Source organism: Oncorhynchus masou, unplaced genomic scaffold, assembly GCF_036934945.1.
Source record: "Oncorhynchus masou masou isolate Uvic2021 unplaced genomic scaffold, UVic_Omas_1.1 unplaced_scaffold_3979, whole genome shotgun sequence".
Lineage (NCBI taxonomy): Eukaryota > Metazoa > Chordata > Actinopteri > Salmoniformes > Salmonidae > Oncorhynchus > Oncorhynchus masou.
Genome location: NW_027010380.1, coordinates 1,641 through 28,031, shown reverse-complemented (window position 1 = coordinate 28,031; position 26,391 = coordinate 1,641). Strand labels below are relative to the sequence as shown.

Below are 26,391 nucleotides of genomic sequence, written 5' to 3'. Positions count from 1 at the left end.
GGTGTGTGTGTGTACAGGTGTATACTGTGTGTGTGTGTGTGTGTGTGTGTACAGGTGTATACTGTGTGTGTGTGTACAGGTGTATACTGTGTGTGTGTGTGTGTGTGTGTACAGGTGGTGTATACTGTATGTGTGTGTGTACAAGTGTATAGTGTGTGTGTGTGTGTGTGTGTGTACAGGTGGTGTATACTGTATGTGTGTGTGTACAGGTGTATAGTGTGTGTGTGTGTGTGTGTGTGTGTGTGTACAGGTGTATACTGTATGTGTGTGTGTGTGTGTACAGGTGTGTGTGTGTGTACAGGTGTATACTGTACGTGTGTGTGTGTGTCTTAACAAGGTCTCTGTATTAGTTAGTGTGTGTGTGTCATATCATGCAGCCCCAGAAGTAGAACTGGGAGGACGTCTATCAGAGCAGGTGTGTCCAAGCAGGAACACCTGAGCCTACGTCCCAAATGACAGCCTGTCCCCTAGAAAGACTGGTCAAAAGTGCACTATGAAGAGAATAGTGCAATTTGGGAGGCTTCCAGACTGCTGCTTGGTTCTGCTGCCCTCTGGTGGCCAGAAGGGGTAGGGGGTCTCAGCAGGGTGGATGGTGGAGGTGGAGGGATAGGGGGGGGTCTCAGCAGGGAGGATGGTGGAGGTGGAAGCGGTAGGGGGGTCTCAGCAGGGTGGATGGTGGAGGTGGAAGGGGTAGGGGGGTCTCAGCAGGGAGGATGGTGGAGGTGGAAGGGGTAGGGGGGTCTCAGCAGGGTGGATGGTGGAGGTGGAAGGGGTAGGGGGGTCTCAGCAGGGTGGATGGTGGAGGTGGAAGGGGTAGGGTGTCTCAGCAGGGTGGATGGTGGAGGTGGAGGGATAGGGGGGGTCTCAGCAGGGAGGATGGTGGAGGTGGAAGTGGTAGGGGGGTCTCAGCAGGGAGGATGGTGGAGGTGGAAGTGGTAGGGGGTCTCAGCAGGGAGGATGGTGGAGGTGGAAGGGGTAGGGGGTCTCAGCAGGGAGGATGGTGGAGGTGGAAGGGGTAGGGGGTCTCAGCAGGGAGGATGGTGGAGGTGGAAGGGGTAGGGGGTCTCAGCAGGGAGGATGGTGGAGGTGGAAGGGGGTAGGGGGTCTCAGCAGGGAGGATGGTGGAGGTGGAGGGGTAGGGGGGTCTCAGCAGGGAGGATGGTGGAGGTGGAAGGGGTAGGGGGGTCTCAGCAGGGAGGATGGTGGAGGTGGAGGGGGGTAGGGGGGTCTCAGCAGGGTGGATGGTGGAGGTGGAAGGGGTAGGGGGGTCTCAGCAGGGAGGATGGTGGAGGTGGAGGGATAGGGGGGTCTCAGCAGGGAGGATGGTGGAGGTGGAAGGGGTAGGGGGTTCACAGCAGGGAGGATGGTGGAGGTGGAAGGGGTAGGGGGTCTCAGCAGGGAGGATGGTGGAGGTGGAAGGGGTAGGGGGGTCTCAGCAGGGAGGATGGTGGAGGTGGAAGGGGTAGGGGGTCTCAGCAGGGAGGATGGTGGAGGTGGAAGGGGTAGGGGGTCTCAGCAGGGTGGATGGTGGAGGTGGAAGGGGTAGGGGGTCTCAGCAGGGAGGATGGTGGAGGTGGAAGGGGTAGGGGGTCTCAGCAGGGAGGATGGTGGAGGTGGAAGGGTAGGGGGGTCTCAGCAGGGTGGATGGTGGAGGTGGAAGGGGTAGGGGGTCTCAGCAGGGTGGATGGTGGAGGTGGAAGGGGTAGGGGGTCTCAGCAGGGTGGATGGTGGAGGTGGAAGCGGTAGGGGGTCTCAGCAGGGTGGATGGTGGAGGTGGAAGGGGTAGGGGGGTCTCAGCAGGGAGGATGGTGGAGGTGGAGGTGGTAGGGGGTCTCAGCAGGGAGGATGGTGGAGTTGGAAGGGGTAGGGGGGTCTCAGCAGGGTGGATGGTGGAGGTGGAAGGGGTAGGGGGTCTCAGCAGGGAGGATGGTGGAGGTGGAAGTGGTAGGGGGGTCTCAGCAGGGAGGATGGTGGAGGTGGAAGGGGTAGGGGGTCTCAGAAGGGAGGATGGTGGAGTTGGAAGGGGTAGGGGGGTCTCAGCAGGGAGGATGGTGGAGGTGGAAGGGTAGGGGGGTCTCAGCAGGGTGGATGGTGGAGGTGGAAGGGGTAGGGGGTCTCAGCAGGGTGGATGGTGGAGGTGGAAGGGGTAGGGGGTCTCAGCAGGGAGGATGGTGGAGGTGGAAGGGGTAGGGGTCTCAGCAGGGAGGATGGTGGAGGTGGAAGGGGTAGGGGGGTCTCAGCAGGGTGGATGGTGGAAGGGTAGGGGGTCTCAGCAGGGTGGATGGTGGAGGTGGAAGGGGTAGGGGGTCTCAGCAGGGTGGATGGTGGAAGGGGTAGGGGGTCTCAGCAGGGAGGATGGTGGAAGGGGTAGGGGGTCTCAGCAGGGTGGATGGTGGAAGGGGTAGGGGGTCTCAGCAGGGTGGATGGTGGAAGGGGTAGGGGGTCTCAGCAGGGAGGATGGTGGAAGGGGTAGGGGGTCTCAGCAGGGAGGATGGTGGAGGTGGTAGGGGGTCTCAGCAGGGAGGATGGTGGAGGTGGTAGGGGGGTCTCAGCAGGGAGGATGGTGGAAGGGGTAGGGGGTCTCAGCAACAGCGCATGCGTGGCGGGTTGAGCTCAGGGGGAACGTCTGGTTCAGGCTGCAGAGACAGGATACTGTTGGAAAGCTCCCTACTGGGAATCTCCAGAGGCATCTGATGAGACAGGAAGACAGAACACAGAACAGGAAGTTAACAGACAGTAGAAACAGAACGTCTTTATTACAGGCTACAGCTACATTGTATTACAGGCTACAGCTACATGTTATTACAGGCTACAGCTACATGTTATACAGGCTACAGCTACATGTTATACAGGCTACAGCTACATGTTATACAGGCTACAGCTACATGTTATACAGGCTACAGCTACATGTTATACAGGCTACAGCTACATGTTATTACAGGCTACAGCTACATGTTATTACAGGCTACAGCTACATGTTATTACAGGCTACAGCTACATGTTATTACAGGCTACAGCTACATGTTATTACAGGCTACAGCTACATGTTATTACAGGCTACAGCTACATGTTATACAGGCTACAGCTACATGTCATTACAGGCTACAGCTACATGTTATTACAGGCTACAGCTACATGTACAGCTACATGTTACAGGCTACAGCTACATGTTATACAGGCTACAGCTACATGTTATACAGGCTACAGCTACATGTTATACAGGCTACAGCTACATGTTATACAGGCTACAGCTACATGTTATTACAGGCTGTTATACAGGCTACAGCTACATGTTATACAGGCTACAGCTACATGTTATACAGGCTACAGCTACATGTTATACAGGCTACAGCTACATGTTATACAGGCTACAGCTACATGTTATACAGGCTACAGCTACATGTTATTACAGGCTACAGCTACATGTTATACAGGCTACAGCTACATGTTATTACAGGCTACAGCTACATGTTATTACAGGCTACAGCTACATGTTATTACAGGCTACAGCTACATGTTATACAGGCTACAGCTACATGTCATTACAGGCTACAGCTACATGTTATTACAGGCTACAGCTACATGTTATACAGGCTACAGCTACATGTTATACAGGCTACAGCTACATGTTATTACAGGCTACAGCTACATGTTATACAGGCTACAGCTACATGTTATACAGGCTACAGCTACATGTTATACAGGCTACAGCTACATGTTATACAGGCTACAGCTACATGTTATACAGGCTACAGCTACATGTTATACAGGCTACAGCTACATGTTATACAGGCTACAGCTACATGTTATTACAGGCTACAGCTACATGTTATACAGGCTACAGGCTACATGTTATTACAGGCTACATGTTATTACAGGCTACAGCTACATGTTATTACAGGCTACATGTTATACAGGCTACAGCTACATGTTATTACAGGCTACAGCTACATACATGTTATACAGGCTACATGTTATTACAGGCTACAGCTACATGTTATTATACAGGCTACAGCTGTTACATGTTATACAGGCTACAGCTACATGTTATACAGGCTACAGCTACATGTTATTACAGGCTACAGCTACATGTTATACAGGCTACAGCTACATGTTATACAGGCTACAGCTACATGTTATACAGGCTACAGCTACATGTTATACAGGCTACAGCTACATGTTATACAGGCTACGGCTACATGTTATACAGGCTACATGTTATACAGGCTACAGCTACATGTTATTACAGGCTACAGCTACATGTTATTACAGGCTACAGCTACATGTTATTACAGGCTACAGGTACATGTTATTACAGGCTACAGCTACATGTTATACAGGCTACAGCTACATGTTATACAGGCTACATGTTATACAGGCTACAGCTACATGTTATTACAGGCTACAGCTACATGTTATACAGGCTACATGTTATACAGGCTACAGCTACATGTTATTACAGGCTACAGCTACATGTTATACAGGCTACAGCTACATGTTATTACAGGCTACAGCTACATGTTATACAGGCTACAGCTACATGTTATTACAGGCTACAGCTACATGTTATTACAGGCTACAGGTACATGTTATTACAGGCTACAGCTACATGTTATACAGGCTACAGCTACATGTTATTACAGGCTACAGCTACATGTTATACAGGCTATATGTTATACAGGCTACAGCTACATGTTATTACAGGCTACAACTACATGTTATACAGGCTACAGCTACATGTTATTACAGGCTACAGCTACATGTTATTACAGGCTACAGCTACATGTTATTACAGGCTACAGCTACATGTTATTACAGGCTACAGCTACATGTTATACAGGCTACAGCTACATGTTATTACAGGCTACAGCTACATGTTATACAGGCTACATGTTATACAGGCTACAGCTACATGTTATTACAGGCTACAGTAACACACAAGACAATATTGGGAATTATAGGAAAACATTTTAGGAAATACTCCATAGGCATTTGGTGAGACAGGAAGAAGACAGGAAGTAGCCAGGAAGTAGACAGGAAGTAGACAGGACATAGACAGGAAGAAGAAGTAGTTAATAGGTACACACCTGATCACAAAGAATAGAAAATAGGGTTCAATGACATCCTTCCTTGTCTGAGTCAATGCTTAAAGCAGCAGTTGGTGTGGCAAACAAAAATGACTAATCACAATACTATAAAACACATTGAAGACTATTATCACTTAATAATATACATACAGTAACAGGAAACTATTGATTTCCTAACTAATACTGAAAGAAAAAAATCATTACATTGAAAATAATAAAATATATATTTTTAGTTATAGCAGAGACAACAAGAGTACAGTGAGGTAACTACTCACCTTTGCTAGAATGTCGTCCACTAGTTTCAGAAAGCACTCCTCCACGTTAAAGTTGTCCTTGGCACTAGCCTCGCAGAATCGCAACCCAGATATCCTGGAGACAAACTGTGGAGAGAAATGGAACTTCTGTAGTGTTGTTTCCCGGGGTATAAGGCAAGATTATAATTTAGCCCTTTTTTTTCTCCCCAATTTCGTGGTATCCAATTGGTAGTTACAGTCTTGTCCCATCGCTGCAACTCCGTGTACGGACTCGGGAGAGGCGAAGGTTGAGAGCCATGCGTCCTCCGAAACACGACCCTGCCAAGCCTCACTGCTACTTAACACACCGCTCGGAAGCCAGCCGCACCAATGTGTCGGAGGAAACACCGTCCAGCTGGCGACTATGTCGACTATGCGCCCGGCCCGCCTTAAAGTAGTCACTAAGGCATGATGGGACAAGGAAATCATGGCCGGCCAAACCCTCCCCTAACCCGGACGACGCTGGGCCAATTGTGCGCCGCCTCATCGGTCACGGCCAGCTGTGGACACAGCCTGGGATTGAACTCGGGTCTGTAGTGATGCCTCAAGCACTGCGACACAGTACCTTAGACCTCTGTGCCACTTGGGAGGCTCCTGATCAAATTTTAAAGCACTCAGAACTCTGGGTAATGTACAACTCAAGGTTTTTCCTTAACTGTCAGATTCTTCAGTGGATCTTCAGAGGAATGTGAAGGAAGCAGTGACATTTACATTGTGCATTGATGAGGTGAGCAATTGTAACAGGAGCGACGTCTGTGTTTAAATCATTTAAGGGGGGGGTGAGAAGGATTACTTATCCTATCCTAGGTATTCCTTGAAGAGGTGGGGTTTCAGGTGTCTCCGGAAGGTGGTGATTGACTACGCCAGGACAGCGGAGTCAATCACCACCTTCCGGAGACACCTGAAACCCCACCTCTTCAAGGAATACCTAGGATAGGATAAGTAATCCTTCTCACCCCCCTTAAATGATTTAGATGCACTATTGTAAAGTGGCTGTTCCACTGGAGGTCAGAAGGTGAATTCACCAATTTGTAAGTCGCTCTGGATAAGAGCGTCTGCTAAATGACTTAAATGTAAATGTTTAATCTAGAGCGGAATTTACCCTTTACACTCGTGGGAATTGGCCTATCTGGATAGGGCTAAATTGAAACATTTCTAACAGAACAACTATAAAAGCAAATGCATAACAATTGTAGCAATTGAAAGAGAACAGTTTGGAGATAAATGGGGAAATAATTAGACCAAAAGGTGAGGACTCAACAGTTCACCTGACCAGACTGAATCCAAACATCACACTGTTGATGTGAATGTTACATTTGCTGAACTTTTCACAGCATTTATTAATAACGACATCTGAATATACTCTGATACATTCAGTAACATAAGAATATTCCTGGACAATGTGGGGTAGGTGAAATATAAAAAACAAAACAAAAATGACGACAAGGGTTTGAGAGAAAGGACTGACTGGAATCTCCAAGTCGACACACGACTCTCTTTCTGTGAGTCATTTCAAGTCATTTCAATGCAGTTTTATGACTCAAGGACGGATCCTCCAACTATAAAAGGTGTTTTTTTGTAGCTCTCCTAGCTGTGTCGTTGAGGAATTGAAGTCAAGGACATTTGTCATTTTGTTTTGTTTGGAACACAGCCCCATATCCCCACCATCACACAACTACTGTTGCTGATTAACACAATCCTAAAAACGATCCATTATAAATCGCAATCTGGGTCAGGTGGGCTAGCTAAGTTATAAAATACAAAACTTACAGTGTTAGGCTTTCAAGACGCACTTCAGACAGATTGTAATTTTGGTGAGAATAGAACGGAGTGCATTCTGGTCCTCAACGTCTCCTCTTTCAGAACATATTGACTCCTCTTGACTTACAGCATTTCCCCTCACTCAGAAAACAACAAAAGTTACCCAATGAATGGGCGGGATGGGGTCGACTTGTCGTTTCGTGCAGTTCAAAGTTCAAACCGTCTGTCAGGCAAAACCAGTACAGAGCTGTGAAGCGGAGAGACGGAACTCTGACCTCATTTATATATTTCCTCCCTTTAATGATCTGAGGATAACGGCGGTTATCTGATCCTAGATCAGTGTGTAACTCACCCTCTCGGCAGTCTGTTTAGTGACGATGCGGTCTGTCTCACAGTCCAGCTTGTTCCCCACTAGCAGCAGCTCTGCCTCCTCTGAAGCATACTGACCAATGAAAGAGGAGAGATTAGTGCACTAGTATGTGCTCTAAAAAGTTACTGGAGGACCAGGGTTGGGGGTTACTGGAAGACCAGGGTCGAGGGGGTGGGTTACTGGAGGACCAGGGTCGAGTGGGGGTTTACTGGAAGACCAGGATCGAGGGGGGTGGGGGGGTTACTGGAGGAACAAGGGGGATGGGGGGGTTACTGGAAGACCAGGGTCGGGGGGGGGTTTACTGGAGGACCAGGGTTTGGGGGGGTTACTGGAGGACCAGGGTTGGGGGGGGGGGTTACTGGAAGCCCAGGGTTGAGGGGGAGGGGTTACTGGAGGACCTGGTTTGGGGGGGTGGGGGTACTGGAAGACCAGGGTCGAGGGGTACTGGAAGACCAGGGTTGAGGGGGTGGGGGGGGGGTACTGCTCTACTACATTGGGATTCTAAAACTCACTCTCTGAAAACCCACCAAGCTATCAAAAGCTGTTCCAAGAGTTTTTAGTCTGACCTTGTCGATCATCTTCATCCACTTGGGAAGGTCGTCGAAGGTTTCCTGCTTGGTGATGTCATAGACCAGTACTATCCCTTTGGCCCCACGGTAGTAGGCGGAGGTTATACTGTTGAACCTCTCCTGACCAGCTGTATCCCTGGAGGTACAGGACACATCAAATATCAGACTGGATCCATTAGAGACAGAACACATCACAGACTGGATCCATTAGAGACAGAACACATCACATATAAGACTGGATCTATTAGAGACAGAACACATCACAGACTGGATCCATTAGAGACAGAACACATCACATATAAGACTGGATCTATTAGAGACAGAACACATCACATATCAGACTGGATCCATTAGAGACAGAACACATCACAGACTGGATCCATTAGAGACAGAACACATCACAGACTGGATCCATTAGAGACAGAACACATCACATATAAGACTGGATCTATTAGAGACAGAACACATCACAGACTGGATCCATTAGAGACAGAACACATCACATATAAGACTGGATCTATTAGAGACAGGACACATCACATATCAGACTGGATCCATTAGAGACACATCACATATCAGACTGGATCCATTAGAGACAGAACACATCACATATCAGACTGGATCCATTAGAGACAGAACACATCACACATCAGACTGGATCCATTAGAGACAGGACACAACACAGACTGGATCCATTAGAGACAGAACACATCACATATCAGACTGGATCCATTAGAGACAGAACACATCACAGACTGGATCCATTAGAGACAGAACACATATCAGACTGGATCCATTAGAGACAGAACACATATCAGACTGGATCCATTAGAGACAGAACACATCACATATCAGACTGGATCCATTAGAGACAGGACACATCACAGACTGGATCCATTAGAGACAGAACACATCACATATCAGACTGGATCCATTAGAGACAGAACACATCACATATCAGACTGGATCCATTAGAGACAGAACACATCACAGACTGGATCCATTAGAGACAGAACACATCACAGACTGGATCCATTAGAGACAGGACACATCACATATCAGACTGGATCCATTAGAGACAGAACACATCACATATCAGACTGGATCCATTAGAGACAGAACACATCAAATATCAGACTGGATCCATTAGAGACAGAACACATCACATATCAGACTGGATCTATTAGAGACAGAACACATCACAGACTGGATCCATTAGAGACAGAACACATCACAGACTGGATCCATTAGAGACAGAACACATCACATATCAGACTGGATCCATTAGAGACAGAACACATATCAGACTGGATCCATTAGAGACAGAACACATCACATATCAGACTGGATCTATTAGAGACAGAACACATCACACATCAGACTGGATCTATTAGAGACAGAACACATCACAGACTGGATCCATTAGAGACAGAACACATCACATATCAGACTGGATCCATTAGAGACAGAACACATCACAGACTGGATCCATTAGAGACAGAACACATCACATATCAGACTGGATCCATTAGAGACAGAACACATATCAGACTGGATCCATTAGAGACAGAACACATCACATATCAGACTGGATCCATTAGAGACAGAACACATCACATATCAGACTGGATCCATTAGAGACAGAACACATCACAGACTGGATCCATTAGAGACAGAACACATCACATATCAGACTGGATCCATTAGAGACAGGACACATCACATATCAGACTGGATCTATTAGAGACAGAACACATCACACATCAGACTGGATCTATTAGAGACAGAACACATCACAGACTGGATCCATTAGAGACAGAACACATCACATATCAGACTGGATCCATTAGAGACAGAACACATCACAGACTGGATCCATTAGAGACAGAACACATCACATATCAGACTGGATCCATTAGAGACAGAACACATCACAGACTGGATCCATTAGAGACAGAACACATCACAGACTGGATCCATTAGAGACAGAACACATCACATATCAGACTGGATCCATTAGAGACAGAACACATCACATATCAGACTGGATCCATTAGAGACAGAACACATCACATATCAGACTGGATCCATTAGAGACAGAACACATCACACTGGATCCATTAGAGACAGAACACATCACATATCAGACTGGATCCATTAGAGACAGAACACATCACATATCAGACTGGATCCATTAGAGACAGAACACATCACACTGGATCCATTAGAGACAGAACACATCACATATCAGACTGGATCCATTAGAGACAGGACACAACACAGACTGGATCCATTAGAGACAGAACACATCACAGACTGGATCCATTAGAGACAGAACACATCACATAGCAGACTGGATCTATTAGAGACAGAACACATCACATATCAGACTGGATCCATTAGAGACAGAACACATCACATAGCAGACTGGATCTATTAGAGACAGAACACATCACATATCAGACTGGATCCATTAGAGACAGAACACATCACAGACTGGATCCATTAGAGACAGAACACATCACAGACTGGATCCATTAGAGACAGAACACATCACATATCAGACTGGATCTATTAGAGACAGAACACATCAAATATCAGACTGGATCCATTAGAGACAGAACACATCACACATCAGACTGGATCCATTAGAGACAGAACACATCACACATCAGACTGGATCCATTAGAGACAGAACACATCACATATCAGACTGGATCCATTAGAGACAGAACACATCACAGACTGGATCCATTAGAGACAGAACACATCACAGACTGGATCTATTAGAGACAGAACACATCACATATCAGACTGGATCCATTAGAGACAGGACACATCACATATTAGACTGGATCCATTAGAGACAGAACACATCACAGACTGGATCCATTAGAGACAGAACACATCACATATCAGACTGGATCTATTAGAGACAGAACACATCACAGACTGGATCCATTAGAGACAGAACACATCACAGACTGGATCCATTAGAGACAGAACACATCACAGACTGGATCTATTAGAGACAGAACACATCACATATCAGACTGGATCCATTAGAGACAGGACACATCACATATTAGACTGGATCCATTAGAGACAGAACACATCACAGACTGGATCCATTAGAGACAGAACACATCACATATCAGACTGGATCCATTAGAGACAGAACACATCACAGACTGGATCAATTAGAGACAGAACACATCACAGACTGGATCCATTAGAGACAGAACACATCACATATCAGACTGGATCCATTAGAGACAGAACACATCAAATATCAGACTGGATCCATTAGAGACAGAACACATCACATATCAGACTGGATCCATTAGAGACAGAACACATCACATATCAGACTGGATCCATTAGAGACAGAACACATCACAGACTGGATCCATTAGAGACAGAACACATCACATATCAGACTGGATCCATTAGAGACAGAACACATCACATATCAGACTGGATCCATTAGAGACAGAACACATCACAGACTGGATCCATTAGAGACAGAACACATATCAGACTGGATCCATTAGAGACAGAACACATCACATATCAGACTGGATCCATTAGAGACAGAACACATATCAGACTGGATCCATTAGAGACAGGACACATCACAGACTGGATCCATTAGAGACAGAACACATCACATATCAGACTGGATCCATTAGAGACAGGACACATCACATATCAGACTGGATCCATTAGAGACAGAACACATCAAATATCAGACTGGATCCATTAGAGACAGGACACATCACATATCAGACTGGATCCATTAGAGACAGAACACATTACATATCAGACTGGATCCATTAGAGACAGAACACATATCAGACTGGATCCATTAGAGACAGGACACATCACAGACTGGATCCATTAGAGACAGAACACATCACATATCAGACTGGATCCATTAGAGACAGGACACATCACAACACAGACTGGATCCATTAGAGACAGAACACATTACATATCAGACTGGATCCATTAGAGACAGAACACATCACAGACTGGATCCATTAGAGACAGGACACATCACAACACAGACTGGATCCATTAGAGACAGGACACATCACATATCAGACTGGATCCATTAGAGACAGAACACATCACAGACTGGATCCATTAGAGACAGGACACATTACATATCAGACTGGATCCATTAGAGACAGGACACATGACAGACTGGATCCATTAGAGACAGAACACATCACAGACTGGATCCATTAGAGACAGGACACATCACACATCAGACTGGATCCATTAGAGACAGGACACATTACATATCAGACTGGATCCATTAGAGACAGAACACATCAAATATCAGACTGGATCCATTAGAGACAGAACACATCACAGACTGGATCCATTAGAGACAGGACACATCACACATCAGACTGGATCCATTAGAGACAGAACACATCACATATCAGACTGGATCCATTAGAGACAGGACACATCACATATCAGACTGGATCCATTAGAGACAGGACACATCACAGACTGGATCTATTAGAGACAGAACACATCACAGACTGGATCCATTAGAGACAGAACACATCACATATCAGACTGGATCCATTAGAGACAGGACACATCACAGACTGGATCCATTAGAGACAGAACACATCACATATCAGACTGGATCCATCAGAGACAGAACACATCACATATCAGACTGGATCCATTAGAGACAGGACACATCACAGACTGGATCCATTAGAGACAGAACACATCACATATCAGACTGGATCCATTAGAGACACATCACATCACAGACTGGATCCATTAGAGACACATCACATATCAGACTGGATCCATTAGAGACAGAACACATCACATATCAGACTGGATCCATTAGAGACAGGACACATCACATATCAGACTGGATCCATTAGAGACAGAACACATCACATATCAGACTGGATCCATTAGAGACAGAACACATCACATATCAGACTGGATCCATTAGAGACAGGACACATCACATATCAGACTGGATCCATTAGAGACAGAACACATCACATCACAGACTGGATCCATTAGAGACAGAACACATCACATATCAGACTGGATCCATTAGAGACAGAACACATTACAGACTGGATCCATTAGAGACAGAACACATCACAGACTGGATCCATTAGAGACAGGACACATCACAGACTGGATCTATTAGAGACAGAACACATCACATATAAGACTGGATCTATTAGAGACAGAACACATCACAGACTGGATCCATTAGAGACAGAACACATCACATATAAGACTGGATCTATTAGAGACAGAACACATCACATATCAGACTGGATCCATTAGAGACAGAACACATCACAGACTGGATCCATTAGAGACAGAACACATCACAGACTGGATCCATTAGAGACAGAACACATCACATATAAGACTGGATCTATTAGAGACAGAACACATCACAGACTGGATCCATTAGAGACAGAACACATCACATATAAGACTGGATCCATTAGAGACAGAACACATCACATATCAGACTGGATCCATTAGAGACAGAACACATCACAGACTGGATCCATTAGAGACAGAACACATCACATATCAGACTGGATCCATTAGAGACAGAACACATCACATATCAGACTGGATCCATTAGAGACAGAACACATCACATATCAGACTGGATCCATTAGAGACAGAACACATCACAGACTGGATCCATTAGAGACAGAACACATATCAGACTGGATCCATTAGAGACAGAACACATCACATATCAGACTGGATCCATTAGAGACAGAACACATATCAGACTGGATCCATTAGAGACAGGACACATCACAGACTGGATCCATTAGAGACAGAACACATCACATATCAGACTGGATCCATTAGAGACAGGACACATCACATATCAGACTGGATCCATTAGAGACAGAACACATCAAATATCAGACTGGATCCATTAGAGACAGGACACATCACATATCAGACTGGATCCATTAGAGACAGAACACATTACATATCAGACTGGATCCATTAGAGACAGAACACATATCAGACTGGATCCATTAGAGACAGGACACATCACAGACTGGATCCATTAGAGACAGAACACATCACATATCAGACTGGATCCATTAGAGACAGGACACATCACAACACAGACTGGATCCATTAGAGACAGAACACATTACATATCAGACTGGATCCATTAGAGACAGAACACATCACAGACTGGATCCATTAGAGACAGGACACATCACAACACAGACTGGATCCATTAGAGACAGGACACATCACATATCAGACTGGATCCATTAGAGACAGAACACATCACAGACTGGATCCATTAGAGACAGGACACATTACATATCAGACTGGATCCATTAGAGACAGGACACATGACAGACTGGATCCATTAGAGACAGAACACATCACAGACTGGATCCATTAGAGACAGGACACATCACACATCAGACTGGATCCATTAGAGACAGGACACATTACATATCAGACTGGATCCATTAGAGACAGAACACATCAAATATCAGACTGGATCCATTAGAGACAGAACACATCACAGACTGGATCCATTAGAGACAGGACACATCACACATCAGACTGGATCCATTAGAGACAGAACACATCACATATCAGACTGGATCCATTAGAGACAGGACACATCACATATCAGACTGGATCCATTAGAGACAGGACACATCACAGACTGGATCTATTAGAGACAGAACACATCACAGACTGGATCCATTAGAGACAGAACACATCACATATCAGACTGGATCCATTAGAGACAGGACACATCACAGACTGGATCCATTAGAGACAGAACACATCACATATCAGACTGGATCCATCAGAGACAGAACACATCACATATCAGACTGGATCCATTAGAGACAGGACACATCACAGACTGGATCCATTAGAGACAGAACACATCACATATCAGACTGGATCCATTAGAGACACATCACATCACAGACTGGATCCATTAGAGACACATCACATATCAGACTGGATCCATTAGAGACAGAACACATCACATATCAGACTGGATCCATTAGAGACAGGACACATCACATATCAGACTGGATCCATTAGAGACAGAACACATCACATATCAGACTGGATCCATTAGAGACAGAACACATCACATATCAGACTGGATCCATTAGAGACAGGACACATCACATATCAGACTGGATCCATTAGAGACAGAACACATCACATCACAGACTGGATCCATTAGAGACAGAACACATCACATATCAGACTGGATCCATTAGAGACAGAACACATTACAGACTGGATCCATTAGAGACAGAACACATCACAGACTGGATCCATTAGAGACAGGACACATCACAGACTGGATCTATTAGAGACAGAACACATCACATATAAGACTGGATCTATTAGAGACAGAACACATCACAGACTGGATCCATTAGAGACAGAACACATCACATATAAGACTGGATCTATTAGAGACAGAACACATCACATATCAGACTGGATCCATTAGAGACAGAACACATCACAGACTGGATCCATTAGAGACAGAACACATCACAGACTGGATCCATTAGAGACAGAACACATCACATATAAGACTGGATCTATTAGAGACAGAACACATCACAGACTGGATCCATTAGAGACAGAACACATCACATATAAGACTGGATCTATTAGAGACAGGACACATCACATATCAGACTGGATCCATTAGAGACACATCACATATCAGACTGGATCCATTAGAGACAGAACACATCACATATCAGACTGGATCCATTAGAGACAGAACACATCACAGACTGGATCCATTAGAGACAGGACACATCACACATCAGACTGGATCCATTAGAGACAGGACACAACACAGACTGGATCCATTAGAGACAGAACACATCACATATCAGACTGGATCCATTAGAGACAGAACACATCACAGACTGGATCCATTAGAGACAGAACACATATCAGACTGGATCCATTAGAGACAGAACACATCACATATCAGACTGGATCCATTAGAGACAGAACACATCAAATATCAGACTGGATCCATTAGAGACAGAACACATCACATATCAGACTGGATCTATTAGAGACAGAACACATCACAGACTGGATCCATTAGAGACAGAACACATCACAGACTGGATCCATTAGAGACAGAACACATCACATATCAGACTGGATCCATTAGAGACAGAACACATATCAGACTGGATCCATTAGAGACAGAACACATCACATATCAGACTGGATCACACATTAGAGACAGAACACATCACAGACTGGATCAGACTGACTGATCCATTAGAGACAGAACACATCACAGACTGGATCCATTAGAGACAGAACACATCATCAGACTGGATCCATTAGAGACAGAACACATCACATATCAGACTGGATCCATTAGAGACAGAACACATCACATATCAGACTGGATCCATTAGAGACAGAACACATCACATATCAGACTGGATCCATTAGAGACAGAACACATCACATATCAGACTGGATCCATTAGAGACTGACTGATCCATTAGAGACAGAACACATCACACTGGATCCATTAGAGACAGAACACATCACATATCAGACTGGATCCATTAGAGACAGAACACAACACAGACTGGATCCATTAGAGACAGAACACATCACAGACTGGATCCATTAGAGACAGAACACATCACATAGCAGACTGGATCTATTAGAGACAGAACACATCACATATCAGACTGGATCCATTAGAGACAGAACACATCACATAGCAGACTGGATCTATTAGAGACAGAACACATCACATATCAGACTGGATCCATTAGAGACAGAACACATCACAGACTGGATCCATTAGAGACAGAACACATCACAGACTGGATCCATTAGAGACAGAACACATCACATATCAGACTGGATCTATTAGAGACAGAACACATCAAATATCAGACTGGATCCATTAGAGACAGAACACATCACACATCAGACTGGATCCATTAGAGACAGAACACATCACACATCAGACTGGATCCATTAGAGACAGAACACATCACATATCAGACTGGATCCATTAGAGACAGAACACATCACAGACTGGATCCATTAGAGACAGAACACATCACAGACTGGATCTATTAGAGACAGAACACATCACATATCAGACTGGATCCATTAGAGACAGGACACATCACATATCAGACTGGATCCATTAGAGACAGAACACATCACAGACTGGATCCATTAGAGACAGAACACATCACATATCAGACTGGATCTATTAGAGACAGAACACATCACATATCAGACTGGATCCATTAGAGACAGAACACATCACAGACTGGATCCATTAGAGACAGAACACATCACAGACTGGATCCATTAGAGACAGAACACATCACATATCAGACTGGATCCATTAGAGACAGAACACATCAAATATCAGACTGGATCCATTAGAGACAGAACACATCACATATCAGACTGGATCCATTAGAGACAGAACACATCACATATCAGACTGGATCCATTAGAGACAGAACACATCACAGACTGGATCCATTAGAGACAGAACACATCAAATATCAGACTGGATCCATTAGAGACAGAACACATATCAGACTGGATCCATTAGAGACAGGACACATCACAGACTGGATCCATTAGAGACAGAACACATCACATATCAGACTGGATCCATTAGAGACAGGACACATCACATATCAGACTGGATCCATTAGAGACAGAACACATCAAATATCAGACTGGATCCATTAGAGACAGGACACATCACATATCAGACTGGATCCATTAGAGACAGAACACATTACATATCAGACTGGATCCATTAGAGACAGAACACATATCAGACTGGATCCATTAGAGACAGGACACATCACAGACTGGATCCATTAGAGACAGAACACATCACATATCAGACTGGATCCATTAGAGACAGGACACATCACAACACAGACTGGATCCATTAGAGACAGAACACATTACATATCAGACTGGATCCATTAGAGACAGAACACATCACAGACTGGATCCATTAGAGACAGGACACATCACAGACTGGATCCATTAGAGACAGGACACATTACATATCAGACTGGATCCATTAGAGACAGGACACATGACAGACTGGATCCATTAGAGACAGAACACATCACAGACTGGATCCATTAGAGACAGGACACATCACACATCAGACTGGATCCATTAGAGACAGGACACATTACATATCAGACTGGATCCATTAGAGACAGAACACATCAAATATCAGACTGGATCCATTAGAGACAGAACACATCACAGACTGGATCCATTAGAGACAGGACACATCACACATCAGACTGGATCCATTAGAGACAGAACACATCACATATCAGACTGGATCCATTAGAGACAGAACACATCACATATCAGACTGGATCCATTAGAGACAGAACACATCACAGACTGGATCCATTAGAGACAGGACACATCACAGACTGGATCCATTAGAGACAGAACACATCACATATCAGACTGGATCCATTAGAGACAGGACACATCACAGACTGGATCTATTAGAGACAGAACACATCACAGACTGGATCCATTAGAGACAGAACACATCACATATCAGACTGGATCCATTAGAGACAGGACACATCACAGACTGGATCCATTAGAGACAGAACACATCACATATCAGACTGGATCCATCAGAGACAGAACACATCACATATCAGACTGGATCCATTAGAGACAGAACACATCACAGACTGGATCCATTAGAGACAGGACACATCACAGACTGGATCCATTAGAGACAGGACACATTACATATCAGACTGGATCCATTAGAGACAGGACACATGACAGACTGGATCCATTAGAGACAGAACACATCACAGACTGGATCCATTAGAGACAGGACACATCACACATCAGACTGGATCCATTAGAGACAGGACACATCACATATCAGACTGGATCCATTAGAGACAGAACACATCAAATATCAGACTGGATCCATTAGAGACAGGACACATCACATATCAGACTGGATCCATTAGAGACAGAACACATTACATATCAGACTGGATCCATTAGAGACAGAACACATATCAGACTGGATCCATTAGAGACAGGACACATCACAGACTGGATCCATTAGAGACAGAACACATCACATATCAGACTGGATCCATTAGAGACAGGACACATCACAACACAGACTGGATCCATTAGAGACAGAACACATTACATATCAGACTGGATCCATTAGAGACAGAACACATCACAGACTGGATCCATTAGAGACAGGACACATCACAGACTGGATCCATTAGAGACAGGACACATTACATATCAGACTGGATCCATTAGAGACAGGACACATGACAGACTGGATCCATTAGAGACAGAACACATCACAGACTGGATCCATTAGAGACAGGACACATCACACATCAGACTGGATCCATTAGAGACAGGACACATTACATATCAGACTGGATCCATTAGAGACAGAACACATCAAATATCAGACTGGATCCATTAGAGACAGAACACATCACAGACTGGATCCATTAGAGACAGGACACATCACACATCAGACTGGATCCATTAGAGACAGAACACATCACATATCAGACTGGATCCATTAGAGACAGAACACATCACATATCAGACTGGATCCATTAGAGACAGAACACATCACAGACTGGATCCATTAGAGACAGGACACATCACAGACTGGATCCATTAGAGACAGAACACATCACATATCAGACTGGATCCATTAGAGACAGGACACATCACAGACTGGATCTATTAGAGACAGAACACATCACAGACTGGATCCATTAGAGACAGAACACATCACATATCAGACTGGATCCATTAGAGACAGGACACATCACAGACTGGATCCATTAGAGACAGAACACATCACATATCAGACTGGATCCATCAGAGACAGAACACATCACATATCAGACTGGATCCATTAGAGACAGAACACATCACAGACTGGATCCATTAGAGACACATCACATCACAGACTGGATCCATTAGAGACACATCACATCACAGACTGGATCCATTAGAGACAGAACACATCACATATCAGACTGGATCCATTAGAGACAGAACACATCACATATCAGACTGGATCCATTAGAGACAGAACACATCACATATCAGACTGGATCCATTAGAGACAGGACACATCACATATCAGACTGGATCCATTAGAGACAGAACACATCACATATCAGACTGGATCCATTAGAGACAGAACACATTACAGACTGGATCCATTAGAGACAGAACACATCACAGACTGGATCCATTAGAGACAGGACACATCACAGACTGGATCTATTAGAGACAGAACACATCACATATCAGACTGGATCCATTAGAGACAGGACACATCACAGACTGGATCCATTTGTTAGGTTTTCCAGACCATCTGTCCAGACTGAGTGTGTCTTGTACAATGTTTTTTGTTGTTGTTACCTTTATTTAAATTAGGCAAGTCAGTCAATAAGAACACATTCTTATTTACAATGACGACCTACAATGACAACCTACACTCAGCACTGTCAACACTTCTATAAGACGTAAAATGTACGTTCTTCCTATTTCCACTCAGCACTACAAAAGGCACTGCAGCAGTAATGAACGAGTAGGAAAGTGTATCTATAGGCTTGCCTTGTTGTTATTATTAGTGGCTTGGGTCTATAGGCTTGCCTTGTTGTTATTATTAGTGGCGTGGGTCTATAGGCTTGCCTTGTTGTTATTATTAGTGTCGTGGGTCTATAGACTTGCCTTGTTGTTATTATTAGTGGCTTGGGTCTATAGGCTTGCCTTGTTGTTATTATTAGTGGCTTGGGTCTATAGGCTTGCCTTGTTGTTATTATTAGTGGCGTGGGTCTATAGGCTTGCCTTGTTGTTATTATTAGTGTCGTGGGTCTATAGACTTGCCTTGTTGTTATTATTAGTGGCTTGGGTCTATAGGCTTGCCTTGTTGTTATTATTAGTGGCTTGGGTCTATAGGCTTGCCTTGTTGTTATTATTAGTGGCTTGGGTCTATAGGCTTGCCTTGTTGTTATTATTAGTGACGTGGGTCTATAGGCTTGCCTTGTTATTAGTGTCGTGGGTCTATAGACTTGCCTTGTTGTTATTATTAGTGGCTTGGGTCTATAGGCTTGCCTTGTTGTTATTATTAGTGGCTTGGGTCTATAGGCTTGCCTTGTTGTTATTATTATTAGTGACGTGGTTCTATAGGCTTGCCTTGTTATTATTAGTGGCTTGGGTCTATAGGCTTACCTTGTTGTTATTATTAGTGGCTTGGGTCTATAGGCTTGCCTTGTTATTATTAGTGGCTTGGGTCTATAGGCTTGCCTTGTTGTTATTATTAGTGGCTTGGGTCTATAGACTTGCCCTGTTATTATTATTATTAGTGGCTTGGGTCTATAGGCTTACCTTGTTGTTATTATTAGTGGCTTGGGTCTATAGGCTTACCTTGTTGTTATTATTAGTGGCTTGGGTCTATAGGCTTGCCTTGTTGTTATTATTAGTGGCGTGGGTCTATAGGCTTGCCTTGTTATTATTAGTGGCTTGGGTCTATAGGCTTACCTTGTTATTATTAGTGGCTTGGGTCTATAGGCTTGCCTTGTTGTTATTATTAGTGGCTTGGGTCTATAGGCTTGCCTTGTTGTTATTATTAGTGGCTTGGGTCTATAGGCTTGCCTTGTTGTTATTATTAGTGGCTTGGGTCTATAGGCTTGCCTTGATGTTATTATTAGTGGCTTGGGTCTATAGGCTTGCCCTGTTATTATTATTATTAGTACGTACATATCCCAACCAGAAGCCATGGATTACAGGCAACATCCGCACTGAGCTAAATAGTAGAGCTGCCGCTTTCAAGGAACGGGACTCTAACCCGGAAGCTTATAAGAAATCCCGCTATGCCCTCTGAAGAACCATCAAACAGGCAAAGCGTCAATTCAGGACAAAGATCGAATCGTACTACACCGGCTGTGATGCTCGTCGGCTGAAGCAGGGCCTGCAAACTATTACAGACTACAAAGGGAAGCACAGCCAAGAGCTGCCCAGTGACACGAGCCTACCAGACGAGCTAAACTACTTCTATGCTCGCCGAGGCAAAAAAACACTGAAAGATGCATGAGAGCCCCAGCTGTTCCGGATAACTGTGTGATCATGCTCTCCGCAGCCGATGTGAGTAAGACCTTTAGACAGGTCAACATTCACAAGGCTGCAGGGCAAAACAGATTACCAGGACGTGTACTGCGAGCATGCACTGACCAACTGGCAAGTGTCTTCACTGACATTTCCAACCTCTCCCTGTCCGAGTCTGTAATACCAACATGTTTCAAGCAGACCACCATAGTCCCTGTAGCCAGGAACTCTAAGGTAACCTGCCTAAATGACTAGCGACCCATAGAACTCACATCAGTAGCCATGAAGTGCTTTGAAAGGCCTTCATGGCTCACATCAACACGACAATCCCAGAAACCCTAGACGCACCCCAATTTGCATACCGCCCCAACAGATCCACAGATGATGCAATCTCTATTGCACTCCACACTCCACAAAAGAAACACCTATGTGAGAATGATGTTTATTGACTACAGCTCAGCGTTCAACACCATTGTGCCCTCAAAGCTCATCACTAAGCTAAGGACCCTGGGACTAAACACCTCCCTCTGCAACTGCATCCTGGACTTACTGACGGGCTGCCCCCAGGTGGTGAGGGTAGGTAACAACACATCCACCACGCTGATCCTCAACACAGGGGCCCCTCAGGGGTGCGTGCTCAGTCCACTCCTGTACTCCCTGTTCACTCATGACTGCACGGCCAGGCACGACTCTACACTAGAGGTCGACCGATTATGATTTTTCAACGCCGATACCGATTATTGGAAGACCAAAAAAACCTGATACCGATTAATCTGACAATTTTTTAAATGTATTTATAATAATGACAATTACAACAATACTGAATGAACAATTATTTTAACTTAATATAATACATCAATAAAATCAATTTAGCCTCAAATAAATAATGAAACATGTTCAATTTGGTTTAAATAATGCAAAAACAAAGTGTTGGAGAAGAAAGTAAAAGTGCAATATGTGCCATGTAAGAAAGCTAACGTTTAAGTTCCTTGCTCAGAACATATGAAAGCTGGTGGTTCCTTTAAACATGAGTCTTCAATATTCCCAGGTAAGAAGTTTTAGGTTGAAGTTGGTATAGGAATTATAGGATTATTTCTCTCTATACCATTTGTATTTCATATACCTTTGACTATTGGATGTTCTTATAGGCACTTTAGTATTGCCAGTGTAACAGTATAGCTTCCATCCCTCTCCTCACCCCTACCTGGGCTCGAACCAGGAACACATCGACAACAGCCACCTCGAAACAGCGTTACCCATGCAGAGCAAGGGGAACAACTACTCCAAGTCTCAGAGCGAGTGACGTTTGAAACGCTTTAGCGCGCACCCCGCTAACTAGCTAGCCATTTCATATCGGTTACACCAGCCTAATCTCGGGAATTGATAGGCTTGAAGTCATAAACAGCACAATGCTTGACGACAACGAAGAGCTGTTGGCAAAACGCACGAAAGTGCTGTTTGAATGAATGCTTACGAGCCTGCTGCTGCCTACCACCGCTCAGACTGCTCTATCAAATCATAGACTTAATTATAACATAATAACACACAGAAATACGGGCCTTAGGTCATTAATATGGTCGAATACGGAAACTATCATCTCGAAAACAAGACGCTTATTATTTCAGTGAAATACGGAACCGTTCCGTATTTTATCTAAGGGGTGGCATCCATTAGTCTAAATATTCCTGTTACATTGCACAACCTTCAATGTTATGTCATAATTACGTAACATTCTGGCAAATTAGGCGGCCCAAACTGTTGCATATACACTGACTCTGCGTGCAATGAACGCAAGAGAAGTGACACAATTTCACCTGGTTAATATTGCCTTTTTAACCTGGATTTATTTTAGCTAAATATGCAGGTTTAAAAATATATACTGTTCCGAGACCATCATTGAAAATAAGACTGTGTTCTTAACTGACTTGCCTAGTTAAAGAAAGGTGTTTTAAAAATATATATATATATATTATTTTTCGGTCAAATTGGTGTCCAAAAATACCAATTTCCAATTGTCATGAAAACTTGAAATCGGCCATTCCAATTAATCGGTCAACCTCTACTCTACAACTGATCACAGCCTATAGGGAGGAGGTCAGAGACCTGGCCGTGAGGTGCCAGAATAACAACCTCTCCCTCAACATGATCAAGACAAAGGAGAGGATTGTGGACTACAGGAAAAAGAGGACCAAGCACACCCCCATTCTCATCGACAGGGCTGTAGTGGAGCAGGTTAAGAGCTTCAAGTTCCTTGGTGTCCACATCACCAACAAACTAACATGATCCAAACACACCAAGAGAGTCGTGAATAGGGCACGACAAAGCCTATTCCCCCTCAGGAGACTGAAAACATTTGTCATGGGTCCTCAGATCCTCAAAAGGTTCTACAGCTGCACCATCGAGAGCATCCTGACTCGTCTCATCACCGCCTGGTATGGCAACTGCTCAGCCTCCGACCGCAAGGCACTACAGAGGGTAGTGCGTACGGCCCAGGACATCACTGGGGCCAAGCTTCTTGCCATCCAGGACCTCTATACCAGGCGGTGTCGGAGGAAGGCCCTGAAAATTCCCGAACACCTAATCAAATGACTACCTATTTGCATTGCCCCTCCCTCTCTCACACCGCTGCTACTCTCAGTTGTCATCTATGCATAGTCACTTTAATAACTCTACCTACATGTACATACTACCTCAACTAACCGGTGCCCCTGCACATTGACTCTGTACCGGTACCCCTGTATATAGCCTCCACATTGACTCTGTACCGGTACCCCTGTATATAGCCTCCACATTGACTCTGTACTGGTACCCCTGTATATAGCCTCCACATTGACTCTGTACCGGTACCCCTGTATATAGCCTCCACATTGACTCTGTACCGGTACCCCTGTATATAGCCTCCACATTGACTCTGTACCAGTACCCCCTGTATAACCTCCACATTGACTCTGTACCGGTACCCTGTATATAGTCTCACTATTGTTATTTTACTGCTGCTCTTTAATTACTTGTTACTTTTATTTCTTATTCTTATCCATATTGTTTTTAAACTGCATTGTTGGTTAGGGCTCATAAGTCAGCATTTCACTGTATTCTGCACATGTGACTAATAAATCAAATTTGATTTAATTTGATTTGCTGTACCCTAGGTAGAGCAGGGTTACATGGAGGCTGACTGACAGTGGTGGAGCCCAGATTAATGGGTACAGTCCAGTACACTACTGTGCAGTAAATCAGTCTGTGTGAGGTAGTGAAACAGAATAAGTGAGACAGAGGAAATGAACCAGGAAGTTATTAAAGAGACTGACGATGACTTCCTGTTCCTTTTGACTCACCAGATTTGCAACCTGATCTTCTTCCCTCTCAGCTCCACCGTCTTGATCTTAAAATCTACTCCTGCAGGGAGAGGGAAGAGGGAGAGAGAAAGAGCATGAAAAAAGTAGTCATGTGCTCTACTGCAATGCTCTACTACTCTCGTGCTCTGCCCTAGTGCTCTCCTACGCTAGTGCTCTACTACTCTAGTGTTCTACTACTCTAGTGTTCTACTACTCTAGTGTTCTACTACTCTAGTGTTCTACTACTCTAGTGTTCTACTACTCTAGTGCTCTGCCATAGTGGACTACTGCTCTAGTCTAGTGCTCTACTGCTCTAGTCTAGTGCTCTACTTTAGTGCTCTGCCCTAGTGCGCTACTGCTCTGCCCTAGTGCTCTACTACTCGACTCTACTCTAGTGCTCGACTACTCTACTCTAGTGCTCTACTGCTCTACTCTAGTGCTCTACTACTCTAGTGCTCTACTACTCCACTCTAGTGCTCTAATGCTCTGCCCTAGTGCTCTACTACTCTAGTGCTCTACTGCTCTACACTAGTGCTCTACTACTCTAGTGCTCTACTACTCTACTCTAGTGCTCTACTGCTCTACTCCTCTAGTCTAGTGATCTACTTTAGCGCTCTGCCCTAATGCTCTACTCTAGTGCTCTACTACTCTACTCTAGTGCTCTACTGCTCTGCCCTAGTGCTCTACCCTAGTGCTCTACTACTCCACTCTAGTGCTCTACTACTCGACTCT

At 44.5% G+C, this 26,391-nt stretch overlaps 1 protein-coding gene across 1 annotated transcript; it reads right to left on the bottom strand.

Annotated features, from left to right (window-relative positions):
- On the bottom strand, window positions 1-25,720 carry LOC135534818 (ras-related protein Rab-12-like; the record flags this gene model as incomplete). Its single annotated transcript, XM_064961651.1, has 5 exons — window positions 1-2,690; window positions 5,363-5,467; window positions 7,494-7,583; window positions 8,078-8,216; window positions 25,660-25,720. Coding segments are annotated over 5 exons (503 nt in total), but the record flags the coding sequence as incomplete, so codon positions are not given.
- Window positions 25,721-26,391: the final 671 nt, after the last annotated feature.